Source organism: Grus americana, chromosome 14, assembly GCF_028858705.1.
Source record: "Grus americana isolate bGruAme1 chromosome 14, bGruAme1.mat, whole genome shotgun sequence".
Taxonomy (NCBI): Eukaryota; Metazoa; Chordata; class Aves; order Gruiformes; family Gruidae; genus Grus; species Grus americana.
In genome coordinates, this window is record NC_072865.1 from 2361345 (window position 1) to 2379588 (window position 18244).

The 18244-nt window shown below is 51.9% G+C and overlaps 1 protein-coding gene across 9 annotated transcripts in view; it reads left to right on the forward strand.

The window, feature by feature from the left end:
* Positions 1 to 18244, forward strand: part of ACSL6 (acyl-CoA synthetase long chain family member 6) — a 59130-nt gene that overhangs the window by 13834 nt on the left and 27052 nt on the right. For 7 of the 9 annotated variants that reach the window (XM_054841746.1, XM_054841749.1, XM_054841744.1 and 4 more), the window contains exons 2-8: positions 12585 to 12805; positions 14023 to 14137; positions 16106 to 16170; positions 16597 to 16698; positions 16843 to 16942; positions 17480 to 17658; positions 18175 to 18207. In XM_054841746.1, the coding sequence (XP_054697721.1) occupies positions 12585 to 12805; positions 14023 to 14137; positions 16106 to 16170; positions 16597 to 16698; positions 16843 to 16942; positions 17480 to 17658; positions 18175 to 18207 (815 nt within the window). Of the gene's footprint in view, positions 1 to 12429; positions 12453 to 12584; positions 12806 to 14022; positions 14138 to 16105; positions 16171 to 16596; positions 16699 to 16842; positions 16943 to 17479; positions 17659 to 18174; positions 18208 to 18244 lie in introns of those variants that run through there. The other 2 variants (XM_054841745.1, XM_054841753.1) reach the window with 2 other exon arrangements.

Genomic DNA, 18244 nt, shown 5'->3' on the forward strand with positions numbered 1-18244 from the left:
TCAGCAAGTTTTGGAGCTCTTCAAGCTGTAATATTGGCTTCAAGAGTATTGCCTTTTATAATAAAGACAGTGCTTGGCTGTTAGACAGTACAAGCTAGCAGGTCTCGGCCTCAGTTTACGTCTTCTGCAGCGGCAGATGAAAATCTGCGGTGCAATGCTGCCTGGGCAGCATCCTACAGGCAGCAACGGGCCTGATTCCCAGGACCTTCATGGCTGGAAGCAATGCCAGCTGCAGTTTGGCCCCCTTAGAAAGCGTTTGCAGCAGGGCTACATAGCTGTTGATATTACAGAAGGCAACATGAAATTGAAATTTGACCAAGTAAGAGTTTCAGTCCAGTTTGAGCTGTTGGCGCAACAGTGGAGGCTAACGTGTGGCTGGGAAGTGGTGTACAAAATGAAAATGTTCTTTCCTATCCTCTGCAGGCCTAGCTCTGAGCACGCCATTGCCTTATCGCTTCAGTGGTATGGAAGGTCTGCTGTTATAAGCTAATTGAGCTTTCTGTGTCGCTTTGGGTGATGCATTCCCAGAGCTGCCAGACTTCCTGAACAGAACGCAATGGCCGTGCAGGATGCTCGGAGTGTAATTCAGAAATCACTTTAAGTTGGTGCTGCCACCAAAAGAAACAGCAGCAACAAACCCGGGAAGGTTTGCAGCTGGATTGTTCCCCCTGCGCCATTCCCTGGGCCGCCGCACAAATATTAGCGCTGGTGCTGGGGAAAGGCACGGGGTGGGAGTGGGAAGGACACCGGGGCGGGAGGCAGGCAGGGAGGCAGGCAGGCAGGCAGGGAGGCTCCTCGCGCTGCCAGGACTTGTTACACGGCCCGGGATGCAGTGGGGTGTCACAGCCCGCGTGGGCTCGGCTGCGGTCTGCTCCCAGCAGGGTGGGAGGTGGATGTTGGTGGGTCGGAGGGCTGCCCTGCTCCCACCGGCCGGGGCCAGGCCAAGTGCAGGCTGCCCCTGCGACCGGTCCCTGCACCCACGCGGTGCGGTTCCAGCCTTAAACGAAGCCACCCTGAGCCGTGCTGCTGCCGGGGTCTCCAGCTGCCCTCCCTGCATGCACGGCTCTGGCTCCATCCTGGCACCAGCACTTATGATGCCGTATGATCACCCTAGATGAGGATTTGGTTGGAAACTAACCCTTTTTTCTGTTACTTTTGTGGGACAGTTAGTTTTGTGCCAGCTCAGTTGCCTGCTCTGGCCAACAGTCATTTGTCCCAGGGTGGGCACAAGGCAGAGGTGGGGGGAGCCCCACGGCCCACCCAGCAGCGGTGTGGGTTTGGGTCAGCCCAGCCCACCGAGAAGGTTTGGTTTGTTTTTTTTTCAGGAACAGCAAGCAGAAATCAAACCTGGTGCAGTATGTGCGTGCTGCAGGAGAGCAGCCAGGGCCAGTTCCTGCCTCCTGGTGTCCGTTCAACCCCCCCGTGTCACTGCGACTGCTCCCGCACGTACTGACCGTGCGGACGTGGCCGTGGGCTGGGTGTAAGTGGTCATGGAGAGCTGAGCCAGGCTGGGAACTGGCAGCGCAGGGACCTGCCTGTATGCCTCTTCTCGCTGATGGTGACGTGCCGTGGGGACGGAGCAGAGCCAGCCCACAACAGCGAGAGCAACGCATGCCCGCTTCTTCCCTGCCTGTGCATGCGAGAGCAGCAAATTTCACCCCAAATCTCCTTTCTTCCACCCAGCCCTGGGCCAGCAGCTTTGCAGAAGAGATGGTCATGGAGGGCCTGGCTCTGGCATGTCAAGGCAGGGAGACTGAAAACGAGCCCTGCAGAGGGGGTTACATCCCACCTGGGCGCGTTGAAGGACAGCGTGTAGTCTGCAGGGGTACAGAAAGTGATCCCCGGGGGCTCGGGGCAGCCTGTGGGTTGAGGCTGGAAGTGCCGATGCCATCGAGGCAGACAGCACTGTTGCAGATTGCAGCCTCTGCTGAGCAACTAAGGATGTGCTTTTCATGAAAGAAAGAAAGAAGGAACTAGAGCAATGAAATGGGAATTGGCAAGGTGTGGAGCTGAACTTCCCCAGCCTGCTGGGTGCTGCGGTTGGACACCCCATCCTTGCCCTGCCATGTCTGGCCGGTGGTCCCTGCACCTCTGTATTGACCGGCACTGACCAAAAACTTGAGCTTACTGGGGCTCTTAGCTGGACCGTGGCCTCTACAGACAGTTCTAAGGTTTGTTTAAATCCAATCGATATTTGAAGGCAAATGCCATCGAGCTCTTTGCAGAGCACCTTTGTCTTTCCTGCTCTGTAAAGCTGGCTGCCATGGGTGCAGCTGCCTTTTCCCCTCTGTGTTCAGTGCTTCTCTTTGTGCTCTGCCCCAGATAACTATTTTTGTGCCGTTATTTAAGCTGTTTGTTCACTGCCTGCCACACAGCATTCAAGAACCATATAGAATATGGGACAATCAACCATCAAAGTCACACAAAAAAACCCCAACATCCCCTTTCTCCCCCTGAACCAACAAACCCCCTTTTTCACAAGAACCGAGACTCACAAATGATCGTGACTAGCTCTAGGATGTAGAGGAGCTTTGCAGACGCTCTGGAAGCAGCTTCCAGAACTGAACCCCAACCTTGGCAAGAGCAGCGCCGTGGTGCAACGCTTTGACGATGCCTGCAGGGCACGGCGCCTAAACATGAGCCCCAGCAAACATGCGCAGGATCCACTGGCACCTGTAAACTTTTTCCGTAAGGCTGAGGGGCAAACTCTCTCCTGCTGTAGTCACCTCCGTGGGTTGCTCCCACAAGCCGTGCGGGCAGGGAAGGATCAGGCTGTGGTTGCCCCAGATGAAACTTTGCAGGCCCTGAGCTGGTTTCGGCACAGCTGGGTGAGCGGTCCCGGTAGAGCTGCAGGTAAAAGACCGAAGAGCCAGAAAAACATATGGCTTTGGGGGTTTGCTTTTCTTTTTTTCTTCTGGCTGGGTTACAATTTAGCTTGGAGGAATTGCCTGAGCCTGGCCGGGGCAAGCACCCAGCAGCCACACTGGCACAAGACAGGCATGATGAGTGCGACGGTGGGTGCAGAAATATCCCAGGTGGGTTTTGCCATCTGAACTGCATCTCTGCAACCACGGGCTGAGGGTTTTTTGAAACCTTGTGAGTATGGTTCATCGCATGCTAGCACTGGGTAACGTTTTAAGGACGTTTCAGCAGGTAGAGGAACTTTTTCATCACTATGTTAGGCAATTGATAGACTTCAGCGACAACGGAGCTCTGAGCTGTTGAGTTTTCCCCTTCTGGTTGGAAACTTAAAATACTTGCACGGGCTTCCTAATGCTTCATTATCCAGACGAGTGGCAGACTTGGACCAGGATCCTAGTCTCAGCTTTCCCGTACATGAGTCACGGTGGCTTCAGAGTACTGCTGCGCCGATCTGCTCGGGGCTGCGAAAGGTATTTTTAGGTTGGTTGACGTCCGTGAGCTGTGCCTGAGCGTGGCGAGGAGGTGTGCGGCCGGAGCACGAAGCTTTCTGTCAGGGGTTTGGCATCAGCGACGCAGAGGGATGAGGGTGAGCCGGCGGCGAGGCTGCGAGCGTGGGGCATTGCCAGCCAGCCGGGTGGTGGGTTTTGCTCTCTGAAACATTACCAGCTTATAAAGTAAGATTTCCATACAGCCACTGAATTATTTATTGAATAATTTCTCTTGGCAAGGGACTGGTATGCTGTAGATATTTTAGATACTTTAAATACGTCTGTTTATGTGCGGTTACTGTGCTCTTTCTCTAAAATCGGACTTTCAGGACATTGAGCTCCTTGTTAGCGTTTTTCCCTTTTTAGCGGATGCTTGCAAAGATCTTGTGTCTTGCAAATGCATTTCTCGGCAGCGCTGAGCAGGAGGGAGCGGAGGCCAGTGCCGCTCCTCCGGGTTGCTTGGAGATTCCCATCCTTTGTCCGCGCCTTGCCTTTGGCGTTGGGGTGGCGAGGAGGCTGGTGGGTCAGCGGGGCCCCTGCGCCCAGCTCTGGGCTCTGCCACCCCCTCGGTCCCCGGGAGCCACAGCGGAGCCTGGTGCCGCAGTCGTGCTGAGGAGGAGCCGGTGCTGTTCACGCACCAGCTACTTGGTGAGAAGGAGTTTTTCGGGAACACAGAGCAGGAGTGTGAGATGTCTCTGCAATAACGCTAGTGGCACAAGTGTTAATTATCAGTCACCCAGAGCAGGGGAATATATCTATTTTATCTACATGCACATGCATCCACAAGCATGTACATCCACATATGCAGATACATAAATGTATGGCAGCCTCCTCTCTCTGACCATTCTTCTGCCTGCCTCTCCTAAAAATAAAACCCAGCTTGCATCACTGGGCCAAGCTTATACCACAGCCCCAACCCCACGCTGGACCGGTCCCTTCCATTCATCGCTGTCCTCTCCCCGCAGTAACCAGAGGTCACACAAAAGCATTGCCGGCTTCCTCGCCGTGAACTTTATTTGCCTTATTCCCCTCCAGCAGATCAGAGAGGATCTGGCTGTAAAGCCTTTTTCTGTGGCAGAGAACTCAGCTGTGCTGACTGGGGAGGGACAGCACGGGGGGGTCAGTGGGGAGGTGATGGCACGGGGACGGTCCCCGATGGCATCGCTGCAGCCCCAGACACCCAGTTCGGGGTGCTCAGAGCCCCCGGCCAGCTCCACCGGCACGAAAGCAATTTGAGCTAAAGAGGCTTATGTACCATTGAAACCTCGTTCTTTAATAGTCTTGTTGGCAAACGGCCAGTTTAACAGATTGGGTGGGTCTGATTCCCAAAGGAAAGGGAGAAGGACATTTTTCATTAGTAAAAATAAAATATAAAAATTATAACCTGCTTCTATTACATTTCTTGCTCACTGCTTGCTTCTCCAGGGTCTGCTCCCTGGAGAGATGCCACAGCGTCGCAGGCGTTGTGTGCCTTTCCTCCCTCGTTCGCTATCCATGCAAATAGATGTCCAAGAGCAAATCCGTGTTTTGCATCCGTCGCCTCTCACACCTACTTATGCTGAGTCCCAGCATAATAACCCAAAAAGAGAAATTTTATCTGTAAACTGGTTCCTTTTTCTTTCTTTTTTATTTTTTTAAATTTTTTTTATTCCTGATTATGACTCTGAGTTATACTGGAACCGTAGTCAATGAGGACTAATGCCTTTCCTTTGATTCTTAAAAATAAAATTCTGATTTGACTCTGCAAAGAATTGTGTAATCTTAAGTGAAACACAGTAATTGTGGTTTATATATTGTTGCAATTGGGAGTCAATTATTTCACTCACAGTGGGTAAAATTAAGCATCTGCAAGAGTTTGTTTTGGTCTGGTTTTTGTGGGTAGGGGGTGGGGTTTTTTTTTAATGGAAAACAGTTTTGATGAAAATCTACTGTTCCAAAAGTCAGAGCAGGGATACCTCACACAGAAGCCGTGGGAGTTCAGTTCAGCGTGATCTGACTGGAGGTGAGAGACGCTGAACGGGGAAAAGGGCTGTAGTGGCACATGTCACGTTACAGGAGCAAAAGCAGGTAAAGTTTAAGAAAGTTTTAAATAGTATTAGCCTTGGCTTGGCTGATAATCCCAATAATTGCTGAATCTCAAGTAGTTACAGCTGATTAATCCTCGCAGGGTACAGCGGGTCCCTCTGCACACATCTGAGTACGTGTGGGACGGGTCAGGGCTGCGGGGTCGCCGGCGCCCGAGCCGCTCGCGGGGGGATGCCCGCCGGGTAAGGGTGTATTTGGGGTCACTGTTGTGGTGACGTGTTTATACCACAATTACACATGTAGGACAAAAGCGGATAGGAGTCCTGCAAAAGTGCGCGAGCCAAGTATCGCTTGTCTTCCGCTTCATTTTGGGGCTGTTTACTGGCTTTCTGCACGCTTGTTCTTTCATGGTTTCAGAGACTTTTGATGCTCGTGTTTTCCCTTTACGTTTATCACCTCCTTTATTCTTTCTCAAGCAGTTTGTAAGACTCGCAGGTTGTCCGGCTTCCTGTCTCCTGGCAGTGCAACTCTTCTGTAAGGCTTTCAGTAGTTATCTATAATGATCAATAAGTATATAACAGCATTTCCTCTCCGTGATTAACCCCATTCAGCTGGCTCTGTGCCCACTATAAAGTGTGGCATTACCATTTCCAAAACCACTGTGGTGTAGAACTACTAAAACTGAGAATAAAATTGACTTAATCTAGAACTAGCTGAAAACAGAAAGGTGGCCAAGTGCCCTGAGCTTCCCAAGTTTTCTCCTCTTTAATTAAAACAAATGAGAAACAGTCTGCAGGTTTGGAAGAAGCTGGGTATTGCATTTGTGGCTGAAGCACAACAAAGGCTGGATTTCAGTTTTTGTGGCTGGAGATCTCGTTAGATCGCTTGTTCCCATGAAATCTTTTGCATCTCTGTCCATGCAAACATGAGACCAGTCTGCTGCAGAACGGCCGGTGTCCTCCCTCCTCGGCTGAGCCCAGACGGGCCCGAGGGTGGGAACTGAAGGTTCATCCAGCTCCCCATCTTCTGTGCCCATACAAGCAAAATTTGCGGAGGTGCGTGGCAGAGGCTGGTTTGGCATCGTCTCGGGCTTTAATTACAGCAGTAATTAGGGATTCATAGCCTGTGGTCTCCTAAGAGCTGCCTCCCTGGCCAAGTTAGAGAAAGTCAGTGGTACTTGAGCTGTGTTTAATGACAGCGGCTCCTCCAAGGGTTGCTGTCCCACTGCGTGCTTGCATGAAGCTTGGAAAAAGGGGAGGAAAAAAAAAAAAAAAGAATTGTACTCTGCAGGCAATAGACCAAATCCCCAAATGCCCTCTGCCTGCACGGTTACAGCAGCCCCTGCGCGCGTGTTTTCAGAAACACGTTAATTGTTGCAGTAGCTTCCCTTTAAATTAGTAAATGGTTTCCGGTGATGCAGTCCAACTGATAGCTGCCAGTTTTGTGTGTCCCTGGGAATGTCGGTCCCTTACCGTCTGTAAATGGAGACTCTCACGTAGTGACATAGTCACAAGATGATTTCAATCCTCCTCTCGGTCACCTGAACCTTGCGTACAGAGAACCACGAGTGTGTTTTTCTTCTGCAGGGGAAGGTAAGGGAGAATGGTCCAACTCTTGCTGAGTGCTTCCTTGTGCAAATCTTCTGTCACCGACCCCAACTGAGGAAAGCAACTACAAATAGCGGAGTCTGGGGGCTGTGGAGCTGAATGTGAGAAAACACAGCTTTACGAGTTCAAAAAGCTCATACTCTTTCACTTGAGTGGAATCCCTCTAAATCTGCCTCTCTGGATTGAGACGTTTTAGATCCTGTAAATTCTGTTTCCTCGGTGAAATGAGTGAGCAGCCGCTGCCGTAGCCGAGGACGCGGGTCTGTGGCGGGTGGTGTGGACGGGGATGTTCCTCTTGCTGGAGCTCGCACGGAGGGAAGCTGTGGGTCTGCAGGCTCTGAGCCGTCCGGTGTCCGCTGATGGCATCTTGTAGTTCCCCGCTGCAAATAGTTAATTCTCTCGGGCAGACTGGAAAGCTGCTTGTTTCGTTTTGGTTTAGCGCTATAAAGTCAGATGTAAACAGCCTTCTTTGGTTTTGTGCTTGAACGTAGGGATAGTAATTAGAGGTTTTGCCCAGTTTCCAATATAAAACGAATCACCTGTCTCTTCCCCACCGCGCTGTGAATGCATGGGGGGCAGGAAAAGGCATCTTAAAAGGAGTTCTCCTTCCCAAGCAGGCACCCGGGCGCTGATGCAATGGCAGGAAGGATGCGATTGCACGGCTGCTCAGGACTGGTAAAGTTTTAATTGCTTTATGCATACACCAGCAGTTTTAGGCTGTTCCTACACTGGTTTACGTCACGAAATACTCCATTGACTGCGCTGGAGTTACAGAATCACTTCGAGCAGGAAGAGATCGAAACTGAATCGCACAATAGTGCCATTTGTATCTAAATGAATAAATAAACGTTGTCCCTGCGGTGATTGCCTGTTAACGAGGGCGGGTGGGTGATTCAAAGCCCAGCGTCACTCCTAGCTACCCAAAGACTGGCTGCAGGAGCCTGTTCACCCCAAACCTTGGCGGATCCACTGCAGGTAACAGAAATGGGGCAAAACCGCTGGAGAAGGGGTGCGGGGGGTGTCCTGCCGCCGCTCCCGAGATGGAGGTGACAGGGCAGCGGCTGCTCACGGTGCGCTCCGGGGTGTGACGCTGCCTTGCTGATGCGAAACCCAGCCCAACTGTGCTGGTTTCTAAAAATTATTATTTTCCTGATCACATGAGAAATATATTCACAGAGAGCTCGTGATCGTGGGGTGCTCACCCGCTCAGCTCGACTTGTCGGAGCAGGCTGTGATCCGGGCAGCGCCGAGCCCTGATTCCGCAGGTGAGGGAGAAACAGCCTCCCCTGGGGAAGGAGGGTGCTGGGGCATTTCTCCCCGCTCTGGACTGCGCTGCTCCTCCCAAACACACCTGGGCCCCTTTCCTGGCCACCGTCCCGAGGCGGGTTTGCTGCCCCAAGCAGATCAAGTATGGGCTCATCGCGAATCACTTTGGGATGCAAAAATCAAGATTAAGGGTTGCAAAAGGCAAGGTGGATGAGCTTTGTAGCGCAAAAATCGAATGTGATCAGAAACGGGGGTCAGTGACTGAAGTTACGGGTCTCAGGTTGAATAAGAGGATTCAAAGGTGCTGGGAAGTTCCCTTGAGTCGGTAAGTTCACTCCTGAGAGCAGGATCTTGCTCCCAACGTATACGTCTTCGTTGAACTCAGGCTACTAAGTGGAAGTAGGAAAACATACGCAGGTGAGTGTGTGCACCTTCTCCTTACCACACCAGCACTTCCACTTAACTCTCCCAGGGATCCCAGCACATTTGTTGCATTTGGGGGGGAAACTAAGTGGATTTCTGCTTTCAAGTGTATTTTCTGATATCATTTCCCGTTGTTGACGTTTCCATCACTGTGGCATCCTCTGAGATGCCCTGCAGTGTACTTAAAATGAGTCACTAACAAGAAGTACTTACTTTTTTGGTGGTGGTTTTTTTTTATTTATTTAATCATAAAGGATCTAAAAGTCCTTGCAGACTTCATGGTCACAGGAATCTCTGAGTTCCCCATGGAAATGTGCTGACCTCCCTGGGTCAGGAGCTTCCCTTGAGCAGGGAAAAGTGAATTTCTGCCTTGTGTTCACACTTATTTATTTAATCCAGCTGATGTGGTTACGACTGAAGGATTCGAGCACCTGTTCCAGGGTCATGATCTGCTGCACAACAGCAGCTTCAGGTCAGTGGGAAATAATGGCCCAGGGAGGAGTTTAGCAGAAGGCAGCAGAACGTGGCACAAGTGGTCAGAAATAATAAACGTGCCGTGAGTGTTTGATTGAGATGAATGTTCTGATTTCTCCCCTGGGAGCGGATGGAACGAGTGCAATTTAAGTCGTTTCCCTATAGGTCTCGTGTAACTTTGGCTGCTGCAGCACGTTTTACGTCACGGCAGTGGCAGATGCTGCCAGCAGCACCCTGCTCGTGGCACCCGATGGTCCATAGCGTCCCTGCCACCACCCCGATAACGGCAATACGTTGCGTGCAAACCCACGGAGCACTATGCCCATCGCTTTGCTCAAGCCAAATACCTCCCAGCAATTCTAAGTGATTCTTAATTCTGTATTAAACATCGTATCTTTTTGGCAGATTAAAAGTGCGCTTTTGATGTCTCTAGAGCAAATTTTTCAAAATCCAGGTACTGATATAAATGACACCCGACACGTGTCGGGGATGCAAAGTCAGTAAAGGTGTAATCACACTTGCTTAATTATCTGTATTATAACAGAAATGGGTTTATTCCCGTATTGTATAGGGTCTGGCTTCCAACACCCGTTCTGTTTGTTGCCATCCTGACTCTCGCCATCCTTTTGCCAACTCGGGATGTCTGTGGGTGCCCTGTACCCGGACAGACGTACGGAGACCCCTGGCCTGGTGCTCCCCAGGGGATGCCCGCAGCCGAGCGGGGCAGAAACACGTGGCTGCGGGCGAGCATCCCCCCATGGCAGCGCTGCCGCTGCTTCGCCGTTCCCATGAGCACCTTCCCAGCTTTCCGCGTTCAGCTCGGCTGCACAGGTGGACACAAAACACCGCTCGCAGGCTGATGCCAAGGCGGTCGTTCTCGAGATTTCAGTGTATCCAGCAACAGTGACAAACTGGGCGGCTACGTTTTGTGGGACAGGCTGTGTTTCTGGGAGCAGACAGTTTTAAGTGGGACTTGCTGAAATGCTTTTGCACAAATAGCTAATTCATCTGCAAATGAATAGCTCCCTCGCTGAGCTCTCCCACTTTTGGTAGTTTGCTAGTAAAAGTGCGTTCGGCAAGCTGCTTTTCATAGCCTGATGTGGAGAAATCAGCGCTCTGTCTCAGTTCATCCTAACGTCATTGCAGCCATGTAGTCAATATTTTATCAGGTGGATAAAATCCATCTGATTTCTGCAAAGAAGCTCAAAGCTCAGGAGAAAGTTACCCCTTGGTGAGTATTGCCCAGTAATATCATCTGGATGCTGTTTCATTTGCTGTGATCATTGCAACCATTCTTGGAGGGGCTGGTTGTGGTCCCAGAGGGTTTGTACGGTCGGGAACTCTCGGGGGAGCAGAGGTGGCTCCGGGATGCTGGGCTGGCACCGGGATGCAGCATCTGGCCCAAGGGGTGGCTGGGCCAGAGCCCACAGGAGGGAGATGGCCCCAAGCATGGGCTCTGTGCCACCGCTCCCTGCTGCCCCCCCATCACGTCGTAGCCTGACAACGGGTGAGGTTAATTGTTCGTTGTGGTTTTTTGCTCATGCAAACTTACAAACCTCCTCCAGAGCCTTGTGCGAGGGGTGCCCCCCAGTTTGAAGGCTGGCCTGCGCTGGCCTCCGGAGCTCGCTCTGCACAAATACAGGAAAATGCTGCGAGAGGGTAGTCCTGCCCTTCAGCCTAACCCAGACACTGTTCCCAGGAGGAAAAAAGCTGATTTGTGTTAACGTCAGTGGTGCCATTGTGCGAGAAGTCCTTCCCCCCCATGGGAGCGAAGCCCCTCCATTAATTGCTCGCAGCACCGCAGGCTGGAGCGAGGCCAGAGGGCGAGAGGAAAGGGGCTGCCTGGGCTCTGGCGGCAGAAAAGCTTTTTTCTTTAAGATCTTGTCTGCTGGTAAAGTCGTAAATAGAGCTGTGGGGCTTAACAGGAAACCGTAACTGTGTGGATCCCCTCTTCTGCAGCATCTGCTGGGCTTGTCCCCTGCAGGGCTGGCCGTTACGGGAGACTCCCTGGCAGGGAGTTGATACTGGGCCGTTGCTGCAAGGACGAGTTATTTAAAATGCTGCTTGTGCACTCAACGCCCAAACACAAGTCCCCTGAGGACGGCCTCACCTCGCACCCCAGGAGCAGCGAGCTGGGTGCCCGGCTTCTCTCTCCGGTGGACATTTCTGTACGTGCCAAAGAGAAAAGCAAGGCACCCTGCGGCCGCGGTGCTTGGGAAGATGCCCGCTCTGCCTTCCCAGCGAGTAGCTCTCGCTCTGTGAGTCCAGCACAAGCGAGAGCCGCCCTCCCTGCGCCCGCAGCAAGGTGATGCTGGCGGGTATAAAGGGAACGAGCTGGGGACAGCAGAGTGTTACCATCCTGGGTCATAAAACTTGTCCCCTCACCCATCTCCTCCGTGCACAGCCCTCTTTACAGAAAAGGAGAAAAGGTTTTCTCTTTGCTTTCAGTTTCAGCGCTGTTGGAGCAGCGCAGGGGCTGGGCCCGGGGGGTCCCCAGCAGCCCCGAGGCTCCAGCCCTTCTCTTCTCGTGCCAGACCCCGCGGGACCGCCCGTCGGGGAATGTCCTGGCTCTTCTCGTGGGAGCTGCCCACCTCCCCTGTGGAGCACCCAGAGGCACCGTGTCTGGCGGGGCTGCAGGGTGGGGGCCCTGCGGTGGCATGCTCTCAGCCTGATACCCCGGCACTCCCTTATCCCCGCTCTGCAGTGGCTTGTTCTTTCTTCCAGGAAACATGTGAACGATGAAATGAAACTTTCCTTGGCTTAAATCACCTATAATTTACCCTGATGTAAATCACAACGAACTCGAAGTTGAGAAAGTGAAGCTGGCATAAAGGCAGAAGTGGTGTTTCCGAGCATGTCCGCTCAGCGTTTTGCACACGGAGGCACGCTGGCTTTGCCCCGCTCTACGCGAGCCAAGGGCTTGTAGCCGAAGCAGGCACCATGCCGCCGGACCCTGCCGTGCCACCAGACCCTGCCGTGCCTGCAGCCACCACGCAGCCCCCGTCCTGCTCGGGGAAGGCAGAGCGAGCTCCTGGCAGCCCTGAGGGTACGCTCGTAGCTGGATCCCAGAGCTTGTCACAGCATCTGCCTGCTACAGATAACTGCAGCTGCGTCGCCTGATGTACGTTTGCGCTCAGTTGTCCTTTAGGAGCGAGCTGTTTGCTCCTGCTCACCCTTCTAGGGATGTTTCCCCCTTTCTCATGTCTCTTCCGTAGATGCTGTTCTTCTCGAGATGAGGCTGTTGTTGGTAGGCGGCCCCGCGGGTCAGCCGAGCAGCGCGTTTGCAACGGCTGACAGGGGAAAGCACGTTCTCCCCTTCCCAAGCAGCACCGAGACCCGTGCTGCCCGTGACCTGACCGCGTCCTTCTGGCTCTTGCAGAGTTTGCCGTTTCGCTCGTGGAGAAGATGCAGGCTCAGGAAATCCTGCGGAGCCTGCGGCTCCCCGAGTTCGACGACCTCAGCCAGTTTTTCCGCAACCTGCCGGCCACGGCGCTGGTGGGCATCGGTGCCTTCGCCGCTGTCGTCGCCTATTGGTTTGCCAGCCGGCCCAGGGCCGTGAAGCCGCCCTGCGACCTGCGGATGCAGTCGGAGGAGGTCGAGGTGAGGCCAGGAGCACGTCGGACGGAGAGGCTGGGTTCCCCCTGAGGTTTGCATGCCTGGAAACGAGCACAGGGGATGCCCAGGAGGTGCTTCTGTTTGTTTTGAGGGCTCCCCAACCTCATCCCGAAATCAGTTGTGTAGTACGCTACGCCAGGCATCGCTTCGCTCCTGAATTCACCTTTTTCTGTAAACTGGAAAACTATAATACAGCCCATTAATTTATTCTCTTAGATTTTCAGTAACATTTTGGTCTTAGCTTTGCTTAACCATCCATGACCAAAAATTACGGGAACTGCCATTGCATGGCAGAAACCAGCGAAAGGCAACAGCCGATAGATCAGATCAAATCAGCTGGTGCTTCTTGTGTGCCCCTTACCGAGTTTGCTGCTGCAAACTTTGTAATGATAAGAAAAAGTAGACCTGAATCCATGCTTGGAGGCTGAGGAGTTATTAATTTTCATGCTTGCAAAAGATTTTAAAGTTTAATGAAGCTGCTCTGTTTTAAAGCACAGAAATATTTCTGAAAATTGTTTCCACTTAATATCTGAAAGTTTGATGAACATTTTTAAAGCCTTTTGTGATGTCCCCTTCAAAACCTTATTGTCTTTAATTCCAACAACTTTTTAAAAGGGTGGGAGGAATTTACATTTTCCAAGACATTTTTCCCCTGTGGTTAGGGTTTAGTGAGCCTTTCTCCTGGCTCACAGCGCTGTCCCGGTTCGGTCACTGCCACCCTGCTTGCCTCCCCTTGCCCACTCCTAAAGCACCCTACAGAACCCACACGCTGGGGTCTGGCCTCTGCTGTAGTCTGTCCTTCGTGTTGGTCTGCATGTCCTCGAGAAGGTGCTGGTGGTGCCAGTCCTGGGGACCTGTGGAGCACAGAGCAGTCATTCCCCCCAGCACATCCCCGCTTCGTTAACGTGCAGATTTATAATTGCTCCTCAAATCTCCTTGGGAAGTATCAACCATCTCCCATGTCAACGAGCCCGGTCAAGTGCCGCTCTGCAGGCAGGTGGTTCTCCATGTTCCTGGGGTGCTGAGGTGAACGTGCCATCTCTCACGTCCTTTTGGGTGTTGGGGCAGGAGCACGGTGATGGCTGCAGAGGCCTCTCCAGCATTTGGGGATTGTGCTGCTTTATGGTTTAGGGTTTCCCCATCTCCTGCCCGCTGGGCGATGCTGACGGCTGTGTCACATCATGTCACGTTGTGTTGCACAGGGCCTGGCCGGGGCACGCCGGTCGGTGATCGGGGACAGCCCACAGCTGCTGACGCACTACTACGATGATGCCAGGACCATGTACGAGGTCTTCAGGAGGGGATTCAGCATCTCTGGTGAGAACATGGTGATGAGGAGGCCTGGGAGCAGAGGTGGGGAGAGGTGGAGGACCGGACAACAAATGGTGTGGGAGGCTCAAAGGCTTAGGGAAGCTCAGAGAGTGTAGAGGCTGAAAAAGGTGTTGGGAGGCCAAAAAGGTGTGTGAAGCTGACCATGCGTAGAGGCTTATAGAGGTGTGGGAGGCTGAAAAGGTGTGGAAGCCAATGAGTTGTAGTGACTGATAAAGGTATAGGAGGCCAAAAAGCTGTAGAGGCTGATAAAGGTTTGGGAGGCCAAAGAGGTGTAGAGGCTGAAAAATGTGTTGGAGGCCAGCGAGGTGGAGATGCTGAAGAGGCATGGGAGGCCAACGAGGTGTAGAGGTGTGGTGTAGAGGTGATAAAGGTGTGGGAGGCTGAAGAGGTGTAGAGGTCAAAAAGGTGTGGGAAGCCCATTGAGACTGTAAAGGCCCAAGGAGTATAGAGTCCCCAAACTTGTAGGAAGGCCAAGGACAGCAGAGGCCCAGAGAGCGTGAGGCCAAAAAGGTATGAGAGGTCAAAAGTGTGTATGAGGTCGAAATATTGTGGGAGGATGAAAGGTGTGGGTGGCCGAAGAAGTGAAAAGGCCCAAAAAGGCGTGTGGGAATCCACAGAAGCGTGGAAGGTCAAATGAGTGTAGCAGCCCAAAGAATGGGGGTGCCGGAGAGGTGTGGGAGGGAGAAGGTGGTTGAGAGGACCACAGAGGTCCAAGGAGTAGAGGCCAAGGAAGGAGGAGGCCCAGCAAGGGGCGGGGTGGGTGCTGCAGCCTTTTGGGCATGGGGATTATAATTAGGATTATTATTTGCAACGTGCATTATTTTGCCTTTAAGACCATTGAATTTTACTGTGCAGTCCCTTGATACCACGAGATCTTTTTGCCACCACTGGCAGACAGCTTAACGTCCCGAATTTTGCTGCATCAGCAAAGCTCATCATACATTATTCATTTCCAGAACGTTTATGAATACATAAACAGGGCTGATGCAGGCATAGAACTGTGGAACCCAACGGAGCTCTTCCTCCACTGCAAACGCTGCTACTTATTTCTGCTTGTTGCTGCCTTTTCATCAGTAACTCCTCCAGCTTACCTCTTAATTCACAGCGGGGCAGGGTAAGGGACTCTGCCAAAAGCTCTTAGGAAAGCTGAGCGTGGTGTATCAGTCCATCGCCCTTACCCCATGATCAATGGTACCATCAAAGAGCTCTCACGCACTTGTGAGACATCATTTCCTGCTCCAAAAAGCCATGATGACTCTTCCCTGCTCTATCATAACTATTTCTGTGTCCACCGCTTACAACCTCCCACCTTGTTGAACGCCAACGATTTCATTCTTGGATTCTTATTTTTGGTACCACCAAAAGCCTCAATGGAATTGCAAATATTCCACCCTGCAGGACAGGGGTAAATAAATAACTTGATAGGTGTGTGGTGGGATGGATCTTGTGCAGGTAAGTACAATTAGCAAATTAATTAAACTTCTCAAATACTCCTCTTGCCATACTGCTGTGTCTTGCCCTCCTCCAAAGTAAGCTGTGCTAAAAATAGCAGTTTTCGCTTTGAAGTGTTTAAATCAAAAGGCAGCAAAAGCAGCGGGAGCCGGTGTTTGGGATGAAAGCCCTCATCAGACACTGATGCTCACGCTGCCTTCAGAGAAGTGTCTTTTAATGAGGCTGTTTGGGGCAAACTGCTGCTGTCCCCTCTGCAGCTCAGGGAGCAGGATAGGAGCGATGGTTTGGGAGATCCCAGCAGCTGGTCTCCCATTAGCTGCACTCGTGAGTTTAATTTGATTGGGCTTGCTGGGAGCTCTGCCCCAGGAGCGAGAGCCAGCCCCGATGACAATGGATTTACTCTTTGAGGGCTCTGCTGCATCCCCGCAGCGTGGTACTGGGCAGCACATTAGCTCCTGGCGCTGCCACCGTAACTCCATCATCTCTGCTTGTCTCTTCCAGAAAATGGCCCCTGCCTGGGGTTCAGGAAGCCCAAGCAGCCCTACCAGTGGCTGTCCTACAAGGAGGTGAGCTGGAAATGACCCCCCCTGCCCAGTCCTCTCCCCCTGCCCGGCAGAAGAAGGGGGTGTTCAGGCATCCGTCGGTAACACACGCGCTAGACCGGGAGGTTGCTACCTTGCCATGCGAGGGCTCGGTTTCCCCAGCCAGGCACCTATATCCCGGCGTTGTATAGGTGTGTCGGTGTTCGGGCACTGGCCCAAGGCCATTAGGTCGCTCCTGACAGCGGCACGGACGCGCTCAAAGCCACGGGGCATTGCCAACCAGAGGTCAGCTGCTAGTCAGCTACTAATGGCTTGTAATAACATAAAAAGTTGGGCTTTTAGATAGCAAATACAATAATTTGAGAGCCTCCCTGTACAAGCTAAGTCTTCGTTTAGTTTGGTATTGCTTATATTCCTCTTTTTTATGTATTTTTTTTCTCCAAATTCCAGGTGGCTGAACGAGCAGAAGCTCTGGGTTCAGGGCTTCTTCAGCAGGGCTGCAAGCCATCCACGAAGCAGTTCATTGGGGTCTTTGCTCAAAACCGTCCAGAGGTGAGATGTGGAGTTCAATTTGATGCTGTATTAATAATGTCCCTGACTCGTGAGCTTGCTTTATGTTTGAAGCTTGTTCTCAAGTGTGTTAAATCTGTTCCCACGGCCCCCCTCTCACCTTTGTGTTTTGATGTCCTCCTGCAGTGGATCATTTCCGAGCTGGCTTGCTACACCTACTCCATGGTGGTGGTTCCCCTCTACGACACCTTAGGTCCTGGAGCCATTCGTTACATCGTCAACACAGGTAAAACCAAAATTGATGTAAACTTCTCAGGAACCGGTTTTGTTGCTCAGGATGGTTCGTTTTCTTCTCTTCTCCAAAAGATGGGTGATTTTACTCATTGAGTGTCTCCAAGTCACTTAGAGAGGTTTCTGGGGAGCTGCGTGTCCCCGTGCTGGGTCAGGGCTGCCTCTGCCGCGTTTCCCGCGCGCTTGGCTGTGCGCAGCCGTGGATGGGGCCGTTCTGGTGGCGGGAGTTACTCCATGGCCACCCACTCCTGTGCTGCTTCGTATTTTGCCTCCTCGATTTTTTAGCCCACAGCGAGCAATTTCAGTATTTTGAACTGAATCCCAGAATAATTGTAGATGTCAGCTACAGCTTCGGCATTGATTTAGGTTAGCTAAAACTGCAGTAATTTTCTAAGAGAAATGTACATTATATTCTAGGATTTCTGATGTTAGCCTGAAGTGAATATTGGAACCGATACAACGTTAGCTATGAGCCAGCCTCACATTAAAAAAGATTTGCTGTAAACAGCTCCTTTGGCTGCTTTTCTTCCAGCTGACATTTCCACAGTCATTTGTGACAAACCTGAAAAAGCCAGAATACTCCTCGACCATGTGGAGAGGAGAGAAACGCCAGGTCTGAGCTCCATCATCCTGATGGACCCGTTTGAGAAGGAGCTGACGGAGAGAGGGAGGTGCTGTGGGGTTCGCATCCAGACCATGCAGGAGGTGGAGGTAAGTTTGCTCTCCCTCTCCTTTTACTATATTCCTTAGTTTCTGTAAAAAGACAGCAAAATATACAGGGACTTGTGAACCGCACGGCAGGTTCAGTGTCTGGAGAGCACAAAAGAGCAGCTTGTGGCTGACAATGTTGATGCTCAGTGCTGTTGCCTCTTAGTGTTACTCGTCGTTGATAGGAGAGCCAACATTTCGAACCTTCCTGCTCAAATAAGGTCTCAGCTGCTATTTAAGCCTGGGAAGGGGGGTTGCTATTCCAGACACTGTCCTCCTACATGTAAGCCTACAAAGCAGCCTGGATCCAGCTCAACCAACCCGAGCTCTACTTGGAATCCAAGGATGGCATTGCAGTTAACGCAGAAAACTTTGGATAGAAAAGATGACCTAAGTGTTAGCCACAACATTTTGTGCTCTAGCTCACGCTCTCCCTTAGTGTTTTGCAGATTACCAGCAAGTGGGTTACACCATAGGAATTAAAGTGGAAATCATTTTTGTTACTTTAATCTCTTTCAGGACTGTGGCCGTGAGAGTCGACGTGTGCCCGTGGTGAGTGTCGGCGTGCTGCTTTTCCCACTTACAATTA